This window comes from Mauremys mutica, chromosome 1 (genome assembly GCF_020497125.1).
Source record: "Mauremys mutica isolate MM-2020 ecotype Southern chromosome 1, ASM2049712v1, whole genome shotgun sequence".
NCBI lineage: Eukaryota > Metazoa > Chordata > Testudines > Geoemydidae > Mauremys > Mauremys mutica.
This window is the reverse complement of record NC_059072.1, coordinates 221,270,618-221,285,022: the sequence shown is the minus strand read 5'-3', so window position 1 is coordinate 221,285,022 and position 14,405 is coordinate 221,270,618. Positions and strand designations below refer to the sequence as shown.

General features: G+C 44.2%; 1 protein-coding gene across 6 annotated transcripts in view; it reads left to right on the top strand.

Moving 5' to 3' along the window:
- The first annotated feature begins 9,271 nt into the window (after positions 1-9,271).
- Positions 9,272-14,405, top strand: part of POLA1 (DNA polymerase alpha 1, catalytic subunit) — a 350,282-nt gene continuing 345,148 nt past the window's right edge. For all 6 annotated transcript variants that reach the window (XM_045006207.1, XM_045006127.1, XM_045006369.1 and 3 more), the window contains exon 1: positions 9,272-9,401. In XM_045006207.1, coding sequence (XP_044862142.1) covers positions 9,368-9,401 — 34 coding nt within the window. In that variant the 5' untranslated portion in view covers positions 9,272-9,367. The remainder of the gene's footprint in view (positions 9,402-14,405) is intronic.

The following is a 14,405-nucleotide window of genomic DNA, read 5'->3' as shown; positions in this document are numbered from 1 at the left end:
AATCATTTGGGCTGAAATTTCCCAAGCCTGGTGTCTGCATCAGGCTCAGTATTTCTGAAAAATTTCAGCTAAAATGATTTAGCAGTTTCCAAGAACAAGGCTAGGATCTAATATGTTGGTTTACCCATGTTAAATAATTCTGGAGACCTTTTCTTTCAAATGCTCTTGGACCCCCCCCCTGCTTTGGAGCAAAGACTCAAAATTTGGTAGGGGGAGTGGCATCTGTGTCAGGGAGGTATCTTTTGCCATCCTCCCGCAAATCCACCCAAATTTGGGCAACTTATAAACCTTTGAAAAGTCACTATTTGTACATGCTCAGTAGAGATTTGTTAGGTTTTAGCTGCTAAAATCTCTTAACAGTTCAATCTTAATGAGTATGATTGAGACTTTCATAGCTCCTAGTGCTGATTGGACTGTGTGTGTGTCATTCCCAAAGAGCTGCTCTGACCTGGGGTAGGGCTGGGCATTGGAATTGAGAACAAAGAAGAGACAGGAATGGGACAGGGACAGGTTTTAGGGGATGGGGCAGAAGGAGTCAAACTTGGGGGACCTGGGCAGAAGAGTCTGTGCCCACTTCACCACAGAGCCTGGAATGGAATCCAGGATTCCTGAGTCTCAGCATGCATCTGCTATCTGAATATATTTGTGAAAACTACTGGCTAAGTGTGTTCCTCTTCCTTTTCTAGTGGTGGTCCACTTAGCAGATGACAACCTACTATTGCTATCAGTTACTCCTGTTGCCCATGTGGCAAAGGTCTGTGTGGTGGATATAAATGTTCTAACCCAGCTGAAGAACCAGATAGCGTCAATATGATGGCATGAAAGCTTTTTTTCTCAGCTTACAGTTTAATAAACTACAAACTAAAAGCTATGCTAAAAGGAAATTTATTAAGGTTGCAAAGTCAAGCACCCAAAAAAGTTAGGAAATGCCAGAATTAAGGCTGCCTGTACAACCTTAACTTGGCTCCACTGTGAGTATGTATTATGATAGTTTTTAATTACATGATCAATACTATGTTATGTATGGAACTATACTATGTTTCCACAAAACTTTGCCTCATTCAGTGAACAGAAAGGCCTGAGCTTCTCAACTTTGTGCGTAGACAAGGCCAAAGGTAGAGCACAAGAGACTGTCTACTTCTACTATATAGTGGTGCTGTGGGAGATGGGAAGAAATATAGTACAATTTCCAGCTCACAAATACTAAATGTAAGACAAAATTTTAGCCTAATATACATTCCTATCCAACACTATGCTTTAAGTATGCAAGCAACATTATAACCCTCTACACTGATGATATATTATTTTAATAACGCTTTGCTGGCCTCATCCAAGCATATTCACAGTAACTTCATGAAAGTTCCAGGCCTATTTTCATAGTTTATTTTTTGCATTTTACTCAGAATGGACAATGAAACTAGACAATTTTCACTTCCTGGCTCTCATGTACAAACACAGTGTTGGTATTTTTGTGAATTTAATGTAATTAATACATCTGTATTTGAAGTGAGCTAATATGGGCTGGTATGCCACACTGGTACATCTCATCTTCGGACAAATCAAAGGAGTTACGCCCTAGAGTTTGCAGAAATAGTCTTCTCTAAACATCAAGAGAGGGCATGGGGAACCTGAGAATAGAATAAAAAACAAAACAAACATGGTCCAAGACACTACCCTAGAGCACAGCCACGTTGGGAAGACAGTTTCACAAAGAAAAGGCTGCAGCAAGAGACTGATACAATGTGGATAAAGCAAACCATGATCCTAATGGGAAGGGAGGAAGACAGACATATGAAGGGGTTTGCAAGCCTAGCTAAAGTGTGAAGGGGAGGTTATAAATAATGTTTGGCAAGCAGAGGGAAAGGTGGAGTGGGATTCATCATTTTCTTTTTCCAGTTTTAGCATGAGGAGAATTTTTGAATAAATACAATAATAATCTATTGTCATTAGGCCAAATGTTGTTAAAAATACCAATATCTCTATGTATGAACTAGAAAGTTCAAGTGACTATAGACAAGAATGAAATTTGGCTTGTGTAGTTTCACTGTCCAAACTGATTGAAATGCAAAAGAGTAACCAAATATAAATGGTGAAAGCAATTCAGTGTTTAAGTTTTTGTTTTGATAAATTAGACCCTGATTCTGCAATAAGATCTACAAGGGTATGATAGTCCACACACACAAATCTAATGGCAAGACTGGAGCCTTAGTGTGTTTAGTAGTAAGTTACTAATTATTTGAAATGTTATGTTATTTGAAACTATGTTTTATCATGATGATCTCCTTTTATCTACTGAAAAAACTTGAATTAGTGAACACACAGATACTGAGCTAGCTCAGAACTTGCATCTATTTCTAGTTCACCAGTGGGTGTGTATTTGAACTTCAGCCAGGGCTTGGATTGTAACAGGCTCTCTGCAATAATGTGCTGCTTATATATTCATTATTCATTTTTGTGAAACTGTAGAGTGAGAGTGCTGAAAGTGGTTAAAACAGAGACTTTCATGCTGTGGCAATAACTACATGCTTTGAAAGCCACTGGCACCAGAATTAATTGTTAGACATTATAATAATGTAAAGGTTCATTCTCAGTGAGTTTGCTCTGGCTTGTCTTCCCTATTTAATTTATATTATAATATTTTGTATTTTTCTTCTCGGTTTGGATGGGAATAGGGTTTTAAATAGGCAGGTAGCCAGATTCTGATATCTGTTACAGCAGAGGTTTTCAAACTATGGGGCATGCCCCGTGAGGGGGGCACAGAGCAACGTTCTGGGGGGAAGGAGAGCTACGTCCACCCCCTGACTCACAGTGGGCCACCCAGCCTCTGGGTCAGTATCAGTGCCTCCATGCCCAGTGCTGCCTCTGATCCCAGAGACCATCACACTCATCTTCCGCCACCCTAAAAACCTGAGGGGGGAGGTGTAGGTATTGGAGAGTATAACCAAACATTGCATCTCAAAGGGGTGGGGAGCTTAGCTCAAAAAGTTTGAAAACTGCTATGTTACAGTGATGTAAATCCAGTGTCACTCCATTAACGTCAATGGAGTTATTTTGATTTAGTTTAATGTCACTGCAATAAGAAATTGGCCTGCCTGTGGTTTTCAAAAAGTGTTCTCATCAGGCTCACTTACTCTTCTTTGACTCTTTCAGTGTCACTAATGCAGTCAGGCCATAAAACAAAAAAGCTGTGTCTGCCACCGTGCCATCTTGAACTTTACCTTCCAGCTTCATAGCCTACTGCATTAGGAACTGTTTGAATCTGATGGCTTTAAGGCTTCATGTCTGCACTTCAATTTCCATTTCTCTTCAGCCTGACCCTAACAGGTGATTTAAAGTGGAGTATGAAGACAGTGTCTAACAGACAGAAGACCCAGTAAACAGGCAGATTGCTGCAGTTTAAATATAGATGTTTAACCAGAATATTACACAAACATAAATGGAAAAAATACACACTTCTTTTTGGTGATTCAATCAGTTAACTATACATGAAAAATAACGTGTTTTGGAAACAAACATAACACCTAAGTAGGTGGCACATATACGGGGGGAAACCTTTCTCATCAGGATCCTTATCTGAAACCTGTTGTTTCATCTAGTCTCATTTTAAAGGTGTATTCTTCTAAAAATTCCTTGAAGTGTTTCATTTTTAAGGGTTACATTAGTTTAAATAGGTCATGTTGCAATGTGGTATAAATAGCACAGTTTGATAAGTCATTCCTGGAATAGTTACAAAGGGCCAAATTCATCCCTGGTATAAACCCTGATGATAATGGAGTTACAGCAAGACTGAATTCAGACCAATACATAGAAGAAATAAAAGAATTATTGAACTATATGCACACTGAATGTGTGTGCGTGTGCATGTGCATATATAGACATGCATTAAAAGATATATAGTATATAAAAGTGATAAAATAATGGTTAGACATTTCTAAACAAAGTATGGCAGTGAAATTTGCTAACACTGCTATAATTTATGATCTGCCTGCATTCTATTAAAATATTACTCCTGCATTTTCAAGAGATTCTAACATGTACAAGTATAAACTTGGTGTACAATGCCTCAACCAGGAAGTATTATTTTAACTATTTATCTTACAATAATACTATACTTTATTAGGATCAAGTACATACTACAACTAGACATAAAGATGAGCTGATGAAAAAAATTTCTTATTAATGATTTTATTTGCTTTTCTTAAGGCTGCAATGATAATTCCTAATTTTTACTATTCATAACTGTATGTTTGTTATAGTTTTCAGAAAAAAACATGAAAAAAATCTAAATCACCTTTTGTTGAAATTTGGGTGCATAGATATCCTGAGTTGCCTCCTCTGTCCTGCGTTTTTGGCAGCCTACCATCTTCCTTAACTTGCTTCTCTCACACTTCTCCTTGCAGCTTTCACACTCTCCTTGATCAGACCTTGTGTTACTTTGAGCACAAAATGAAATTTCCACTTCTTGTACTTAAAACAAAGGTCATGCCAAATTGTTTGAGAGGTTAAAGATCAGCTCCAACTAATCTGCTGTGATAAGGCCATTTAGCATATGAAGACCCAAATCTGACTAGCTGTTTTTCTTTTCTGCAGCCCTCAGTTCCTTTTTCTGCAGCACTTGTTATGCTCTGGGAAACAAACTCATTGCTGTTGTTCCGGAACTGAATATCAGAACTGGCCCGGCATTAGTGAAAAGGACATTGTTTAAACTGCACTGTCCCACAGTGGAGCTTTGGCAACAATTTGTTTGATAAATTAACTGTGTCATTGTGTACTGACTCAAATGCTGGTACTGCCTGAGTGACAGATGTTCTTCTGGTATACAACAGATGACACAGAGCCAGAATGGATTTACTTTGCTTAAATTTAAAAAAAAATGTGACCAGTTCAAAATTCCAAAGTATTTTACAAAGACACTGAATGAACAAACTGTTGAAATGGTTTACATATTTTACACTGAATTGATCTGAGGGCAGAATTTATGTGAGGGGGCTGAGAGATGGGTAAAACTGATGTCAGGGTTGAACTGATGGAGGGGCCTGGAGGCACAGAACTAATGTGAATGGAGAGCTGAGATACGGGCAGAATTGGTGTGACATGCTAATGTGGTTTGTAGTGTTGCTGTAGCCATGTTGGCCCCAGGATATTAGAGATACAAGGTGGGTGAGGTAATATCTTTTATTAGACCAACTTCTTATGGTAAGAGAGAAAAGCTTTTGATCTTACACAGAGCTCTTCTTCCTGAAGTCAAAAGCTTTTCTCTCTTACCAGAAGTTGGTCTAATAAAAGATATTACCTCACCCACCTTGTCATGCTAATGTGGGGGCAGATTTGATGTGGGGACTGGGTGGGGACAGGACTGGTTTGGGGGTTGGAAGTAGGGTTGCCAGCCCTCCAGGATTGGCCTGAAGTCTGCAGGAATTAAAGATTGTCATGTGATGAAACCTCCAGGAATATGTCCCACCAAAACTGGCAACTCTAGTTGGCAGATGTAGGAGTAAGAGCTCCTGCAGTAAGAGCTACAATCACTTTACTCAATAAATTTCAGAGAGTTGGCATCAATAACTGTCTTACACACACTGAGGCCAGACAGAGGCAGTTCAAAAATCGAAAAGACCAAAAAGACCAATAATCTTCTCTCTCTCACACACATGTGCATGCACACACAGAGACCTCCAACATGATTTTGGGGGGTTTGACTCATGAATTTTGAACCTTTGGGATTGGCAGTACTGGACTAATTTCTTTTAATGTCTAGTTTGCTTGTTGTCCATTTTTCCTCAATGCTATGATCTTGTGCTGTACACACATTAAAGAGGCAATGGATACACTGGGGAAAATGTGCACACATCCAAGTGGAAGAGGGTTATTTATAGGTAGCTCAAGAATTTGTTTTATTGTCTTCAATGTTCCTTCATGGTCTAAGACTCAGTATGACAAGGAGAGCCAACAATGTTCTGATAATGGTAGGTAAAATGCTCGTAAACAGGTAAGAAACTAGGATTAAAAACTAGCATTCCTTCTTTCCTCACAGCACAGGTTCACTAATCTATATAAAGGAATGTCCAATCCTCTTGTAAAGAAGTAAAATAGTTGTCATCAGTCTGTTTTAGAACCATAAAGAGTAGATTTTGGAGGATAAACAATATTGTCCTACTTACCATTTCTGTAAGGACCTAGCACCAGCAGGGAAACAAGTATATGATGGTGCACATCCTACTCACTCAGATGCTGAAAAGATGAAGGGCTATAAGCAGTCTGTGCATTTAGGAATTCTCACACCATTTCTGGAGTTACCGCATTTCTCCCTTTGTGAGCAGCATGTGCGTCTCAAATGAACACAATCTGTATACAAATGAGGGATTGAGTAATATGGATTGTGATTGGTCAGCACTGCTGGTAAACTGCCATTCTGAAGAAAAGTCAAAGGTCACATCATCCCAATAGAAAATGCTGACCACAAAGCTTCATTAGGGCCCTAAATATCACTTTGTTACAGGGAGATCCCATCAATTGAAACATAGTAAAAGTTTTTTAAAAGCCTCCGTTGAGATTTTACTAACCATTTCAAATAATTTTTATTTTCGTGTAATTTCAGGTTAAATGTATGATTTTCCAGACCCCAGCTTTGCTCCTGGATTGAAGCTGGGGCACTGCTCTGATGCATGTGACTGAAGACATCTACGTAGCAATAGGAGTAACACAGGCAAAGTTGAGGTATGCTCCCCCAGTTGTGGACAGGGAGAAAGGAGACAAGGTTCTTTGCCTTGTCCCCAGCTGCTTGGTCAATTTAGAAATCTGGTGCTAAGCAGCAGGAGGAAATGTCTTCCCCAAAATGAGCCCTCTGCCAAGAGTCAGCATCTTCCACTACTGGCAAGATTGATGCAAAAGGCCAGTACTCTGCTCTGCTTTGTGACTTAGCTCCAGTTAGTCCTTCTTACCTCTGCTCTCACAGTGTTCGGTTTGGCCATTGAAATGATTAAGTTACACAAGCCACAGTTTCTGCTGATTAGGAATCCTGCAGTTTCTTTTGATTTCGAGGCAGGAGTGCAAATAGGGTGTACGCTCCAGTACGCAGTACCGGCAAGAGATTTTTAGTGGGTATGGGGTACCGGAACGACTTGCGGAGGCAAGGCTTCCCAACCCTCTGGAGTGGGCGGGAGGGAGCTGCACTCTGCTCCTTACTGGAGCAGAACACAGCTTGGAAAGGCATACATTCTTTATATGGGTTTAACAGCACAATACACATGCTAACAAACTTAAACAAAGGCTTTGTTTAAGTTTGTTAGCATGTGTATTGTGCTGTTACGTTGGTCAGGAGTTCTCAAGAGGAAGGGGTGCGGGGGATGGAAGGTGTTTAGACAGTGTTTTTGATTCCTGCTCCAGCCTCTGGACTATGAACATATACTGATGGGAGCATTCTAACCAAGGGACTGAGGACTTTAAGGTAATCTGGAGCCTTCATATTTCCTTGATCCTTTGCAGATGAATTTATGAGTTGTATATGGTATAAACCGAGGCTGTCTGCATGTCAAAGTTTTAAACCACCACAACATCCGGATGTCAACAAAACTACTTGTGTACAGAGCTGCTGTTCTTTCATCTCTTTTGTACGGGTGCAAAACATGGACACTATATAGGCGTCACATCTAGCAGCTTAAAGCATTCCACATGCGCTGCCTCCGCAACATCATGAAGATCTGCTAGCAAGACAAAGTGCCCAATCTTGAGGTCCTCGAGAGAGCCCAGATGACAAGCATCGAAATGACAAGCTACGTTGGACCGGTCATGTCAGCTGCATGGATGCCAATAGAATCCTCCGCCAGCTTCTGTATGGTGAGCTCTCCCAGGGCATCCGGCATATAGGTCGTCCACGGAAACGTTACAAGGACACCATCAAAGCCAATCTGCAGTACAGCAGTATCAAACCTAGGGACCTTGAGGACGCCGCCAGTGACAGAACACAGTGGCGTGCAACAGTCAGGAATACCTGCATCACCTTTGAGGAAGACCGCTACCGGCATCTACAAGAGGCACGCAAACGATGTCACAGAGCACCAGCAGCACACAATCCACTGACCGCGAACTTCCCATGCAACATCTGCAGCAAAATATGCACCTCTAGAATTGGCTTGTATAGCCATCAGAGGGCACACCATGAGACCAACAATAGATGATCTGCACAGATTTGTCATCATCGGATCGATGGATTACCAAGATGGTATAAACACTGTTCTAGCCTCATTGATTGCTGATTTCTCTTTGCAATGGACAAAGATCAGATGTCTGCTCTCTGAAACATAGGAGGGGAAGTTAACGTAGTGGATCAAATTCATCCTTGGTGTAACTCCACTGATTTAAATCGGCTTACATCAGGGCCCACATTCAAATGGCTCAACTTTTTCCTGTTCCTATGGACAAATGCTGTGGATTAAGCCTTCATTTTCAGGGCCAGCTTTAGGAAGTGCGGGACCTGATTTGAATAGTTTCAATGGGCCACGGGAGGGATGACTCACCCGGTGGTGCTCCGGGTCTTCCGTGGCACTGAAGGACCCGCTGCCAAAGACCCAGAGCGAGTGAAGGACCCGCTGCTGAAGTGCCACCGGGTGAGTAAAAATTAACAAGGCGCCTAAGTTAGGCGCTCTTCTTTAGGGCGCGGGGCCCGATTTGGGGGACTCAGCCTAAAGCCGGCCCTGTTCATTTTCTATCCATACACTGAGGGAGCAAGCTGTGAAATGTTAGTTTTACTACGTACACACGTTTAGCACCTAGGCGCCCTACCCATGGGCCAGCAGGGCCCATGAACCGCACTGGCCTAGGTGCAGGCTGCAGCGATAGCCATGCTGGTGCCTAGCCACCCCTAGCGTGGGCTGAAATGGCTCTTTTTCTGCAGCCTCCAGCATGAGTTTACAAATTGCAAATTATTTCCCTGTAGCCAGGAGGAGGAAATAGCCCCCTAGCTGTGTCCTTTCATTCCCTTCCCCGGACACAAAAGGCCTCGCCCTACTCCCCTGGAACTCAGGGGCGACCGCCCCCCAGGCGCGCCTGTCCATAAATGGCAACCCCCTCTCGCCGCTGGCGGTGAGCCTGGCTGTAACTTCCAGTCAGGGCGCAGCAGCCGCCCGCCCGCGCCTCTCTCCTCCACAGCCGGAGCCGCAAACACAGAGATTACTCGCAACACCCAGTGCGCCCGCGCGCAGCTCCAGCTCCTCCCCTCGACCCGCACAAGAGGGTGGAACGGGGCGAAGGGGCGGGCTGCAGAAAGACGGGACTCGCCGTGGCTTGTGATTGGCTGCCCGTCCGGCCGGGGCGCCTGGGTCGCCTGTCTCGCGCCACTTTCGGGCGCGTTGGCGCGAGCGTGCTCGGGGCCATGGCGGAGAGCGAGAGCGAGAGCCGGCGCGGCGGTGAGAGGCGGGCGGGGCTCGCGCAGCCCGGGGGCAGAGCTGCAGGAGCTGCCCGGGGCGGGGGGGGGGGGGTGTTGTGTTTGGGCTCCCCTGGAGCGTGTCTCCGATTTCCTGGGCGGGGGTGGTGACCTGGGAGGGGTGACCTGGGAGTGGCCGCTTCGGGGTTTTTTTTTTGGGGGGGGGAGGAAGGGGGAGCACTTCATTGGTGTCCCCAAGATTCTCCTTGGAGGGTGACAGGGAGAGTGTGTTGAAATCGAGTCTGTCTTAAAAAATGAACACACCGGCGTGTTAAAAGACGCTAGTGCTGACACTGGTCCCCGTGTCATCCTGCTGGATTTGTGGTTTTGCATCACTTTTTTTTTCTAAGGATGTTTTTTTTTCTTCTTTTCGGCCTGGGTTTAAGCACATACATAGAGGTAAATGGCTGTACCTGAATTGCTGTCAAGTGCATGGAGTAAACACAGGGAAGAGAGAACTAACCCTTTTTAATTTTAAAGAAACCCGATGTTTCATGAAAGCCTAGTGTAGATTAAAATCATGCCTATCAGAAGTGTACTGTCCCTTTCCCCCCATCCCACAAGATGTCATTGTTTTTAGGACAGTTTTCTATACTTGATAGGTTCTGACTTTTCTCATATCACTGTTTTGAGCCCTGAATGTCTTCACCCTCTAAATCTAGTAAAATCAAAATTGGGATACAGAGAAATTGTATTCAGTTTGTTTGCATGCACTGAGGTATTTTCACTCTAAGTAAAGTTTAATTCTGTGTATTTGACATAAACATTTTTTTAAACTGCTGTTTTGGCTTAACAATAACTAGAAACCTCTATTATTTATATTATAGCACTTAAGAGCCCTAATCATAGACCAGGACCCAATTGTTCCAGGTGCAGTACAAACATGGATCAAAAAGATGATCCCTGCCTCTGAAGAGTTTACAGTCTAGTATCAGATAAGGGACAACACCTGGATACAGACAGACTGGGGGTACCAAGAGACAGTGACAATATTGGTTAGCATGACAGGCAATGGGCTCAGCATAGTAGCGACCTAGCCATTAACAAGTTTTTATTTTGGTAGATGTCACAGCAAAGGAGAGTTTTAAGAAGGATAATGTGTTGGTTTTGCAAATGTTTATGGGTAGCTTCTCCTAAGTATGAGGAGCAGCATAGAAGAAAACATGATTTTTCTGGCTCCAGTGACTTTCCTGAAGTGTATACATAGCTGTAGTGTTCAGACCCATGCAAATTAAAATTCATCATGACCAAACAGAAGGTGAGGGGAGGGATAGCTCAGTGATTTGAGCATTGGCCTGCTAAATCCAGGGTTGAGTGTTCAATCCTTGAGGGGACCAGTTAGGGATCTGGGGCAAAAATCTGTCTGGGGATTGGTCCTGCTTTGAGCAGGGGGTTGGACTAGATGACCTCCTGAGGTCCCTGCCAACCCTGATATTCTATGACAGCACTTGATCAAAAATTTAACAAGTGGGCAATGAAGGCTGGCACCATGGGTAGATTGGAGGCAGGAGTCAACATCTTGATAGTGAAGGAAAGGTGATAGGTAGGGTGGGGACAAATAACTTATGTTTGATGCAGTAGAGAAAGAGGGTCCAGTGGATGGGGTGCAACAAGAGTGGTGACGTGGTCAAAGCAGGCTAGGAAAATAATCTGTGCAGCAGCCTTCTGAATGGTTATAAGGTCTGTTTCACGGTCATAGGGTTTTAAAAATAGTCAGTTTCATAGTTTGATGTTTATAGCTGAAATTTCAGGGTGTTGTAACCATGAGGATCCCAACCCAAAAAAAGTGTGGGGGTGGGGGTCGCAAGGCTATTGTAGGGGTGGGTCGTGGGTTTGCCACCCTTACGTCCGTGCTGCTGCCGTCTGGTGCTGCCTTCAGAGCTGGAGAGCAAAGGCCAAGCTTTAAAGCCAGCACCACCGCTGACTTTGAGGGTCGCAGGGCATTGGGGGGTGGATTACCATACATTCTGGTTTTCCTGGCAGCCTCCCATCCGGGTTGGGAGGCTGACAGCCGCCCTCAATTCTGCACTGCCTTCAGAACTCTGCTCCTAGCCAGCAGCTGTGGGGGATGCATTTTCTCCCCATCCAGATCCTGCAGCACTACCCCTCCCCCCACCAAAGAAATCCAAGACATGCTCAAGGGGAGCCCAAATACAACATCCCCATATAGACCCTGCCCCCCACCCCCAATTTTTGACATCTGTGCTGCTCTCCTCATTCTGCAGCTTCACAGAGGCAGAGCAGCATTTTGATGCTGCTGCTCTGGCCATTCCCCCTCTGGTCCCGCTCATAGGCAGACAAATTATTCCAAAGCTGTAAAAACTTTTATCAATATTATAACAAATACTTCAGAGGCAACTGTCCAGCTATGTTCAGTGGACCAAAAAAGTGGTGGTGGGGGGAGGTCCCATAGTAAAGATCCTACTCAGCATCTGACATTTTGGCTTATAGCCATTCAGGCTGGGTAGAACAGTGGGAGATCCTGTGAATTTGGTAGGGCCCTCGATATAATCAGGGCAAGATCTTGCAAAGAGCTTTGTGAAGGTGTACCACTGCGTCTGCATGAGCTCCGTTACAGTTAGTGGGGGTCGACCTCTGTTGAACTTTGTGTGGGTTCTGGACCTCAGTGATAGAGCTTTGCAAACAGTAACTGACAATCTGCTACTTTATTACCTATTTTGGTTTAGAACCGGTCTTTACATTTTAATCAGGCGTGTGGGCTAAAAGAATAAATTTGTTAGTCTGACATAATATGGGGGCAGGTCTGCATTAGAAGCACTACACCGATGCAGCTGCATTGCTGTAGCGTGTCTGATGAAGATGCTCCATGCTGACAGGAGAGCACTCTCCCGTCAGCATAATTACTCCACCTCTACAAGAGGTGGAAGCTGTGTCGGTGGGACATCTATCTAGTGTCCGATCACCAGCCATGGAAGATATTTGCTAATAGCAGTCACAGATGGGCTACATGCCATTGTAGGCAGTCTCGTCATACCATCCCCTCCATAAACTTATCAAGCTCGGTCTTGAAACTGGTTAGGTTTTTTTGCCTCCACTGCTCCCCTTGGAAGGCTGTTCCAGAGCTTCACTCCTCTGATGGTTAGAAACATTTGTCTAATTTCAAGTCTAAACTTGATGTCCAGTTTATATCCATTTATTCTTGTGTCCACATTGGTGCTTAACTTAAATAACTCCTCTCCCTCCCAGCTACTTATCCCTCTGATTAGAGAGCAATCATATCTTCTCTCAGCCTTCTTTTGGCTGGCTAAACAAGCCAAACTCTTGGAGTCTCCCCTCCATAAGGTAGGTTTTCCTTATGGAGGAAAGTCATAAGATAGGTTTTCCATTCCTCTGATCATCCTTGTAGCCTATCTCTGCACCTGTTCCAGTTTGAATTAATCTTTCTTAAACATGGAAGACTAGAATTGCACACAGTATTCCAGATGAGGTCTTACCAGTGTCTTGTATAATGGTATTAATACTTCCCTGTCTCTACCGGAAAAATACCTTGCCTGATGCATTCTAGGACTGTTTGTCAGTGAGAGACTAAATAAAAGCATAAAGAAGAAAGTTAGATTTCTAAAATAACCTTCCTTTCCAAATCATGGATAGTGACAGTTGATGCATCCCTAAAGGAGGTTGGGTGGCAGCTTAACAATTATCACCCTTCCCTTCCTGAGTCTACTATAGGTGCATTGTTACCACAATCTACCTATTCTGCAGCTCAGCAGCTCCAACAATCCTTGATGTCTGGGCTACTCTCCTCACTCAGCTGCTTTATGGCCCTGGATCAGCATTTTGGCACCACTGCTTTGTTCATGCCTCTTCTGCACCTACTTGCGGCCAGATTCTCTGCCTCCGCAGTAGCATGTGGATGGCAGTTCTGTTGCACCCTCCTATCTTCTACTTCAGTGTGGTTTTTTTGAAGGGGGGGCAGTGGTCTCCACACTAGCCCTTTCCTCCTCTCTGGGTTGGTTTTTAGTCAGATGACTGAACCCACCTGGAACCTCACTGTTGACTCCTCTACACCTTTTTGATATGGCTGAGCAGCCTAAAAAGCACTGAACAAAATCTAAACAGTACTTTGTCTATGAGACAGCCTTCCTGGCCTTGTCAGATGGTGAGTTGTGCTCAACCTTTGGTCTCTAACTCTGTTTAGTCCCCAGGCCATGAGCTGGGGAGGCAGGTGAGATCCCCTGCCCACCAGAGCAGCTGCAACTCCACTGGGAGAAAAATAGACCAGGAGCTCATGAGCAGAGCAGGGAGAGACTCCAAAGGGAAGGCGTACCCCATGTTGTTCATTGTTCAAAAGCATACAGGAAGAATCTGAGCCATTCTAGACCTCAAATGATTCAACAAGTGGATGAAGAAAACAGTTTCAGATGGAGACCCTGACCTCTATGGTGTCATGTCTGTCCAAGGAGGATTTTTCTGACTTCAGTGAATCTGGCAGATGGATACTGTAGTGGTCCCTCACCCTCCAGTGGGGAGGGAGGCCACTCTACCTCACTGTATTGGGCGGTATCCCTTGGGTTTGGGTCGCGCTGGCGGGGTCGAGCCGTAAGCCGCCTGTAGCTCCAATAGCAATAACAGCTTGGGGCACTTGTCCCCACCCTCGGTTGGGGCAGAACACTGAGTAGTTTTTAGTGCATAGCCCCTCCGCTGGGCCTGGCAGTACTTTAGATTATTAAGTTTTGCTCCACCCAAAGGGCCAGAGCCGGCGCAGACTGTAGCCTAAGGCTCCTGGCTAAGGCAGCCAGTGAACACACACAGTCTGGGGCTCTAGCTCTTTGGGTGGGGCTGAGCAGGGAGCAGGTTGTAGCCAATGTTCCCGCTAATTTTTCCATCCATGTGCGGAATGAATTCTGTTATATGCAGTGCCAATATCGAGGTAATGTGTGGATGTGCGCCACCAGTACAAACAAAAAACATATATATAATTTTTTTAAGTTACCATAGGTATGGCCAATGGTACATGTAAAAGGGA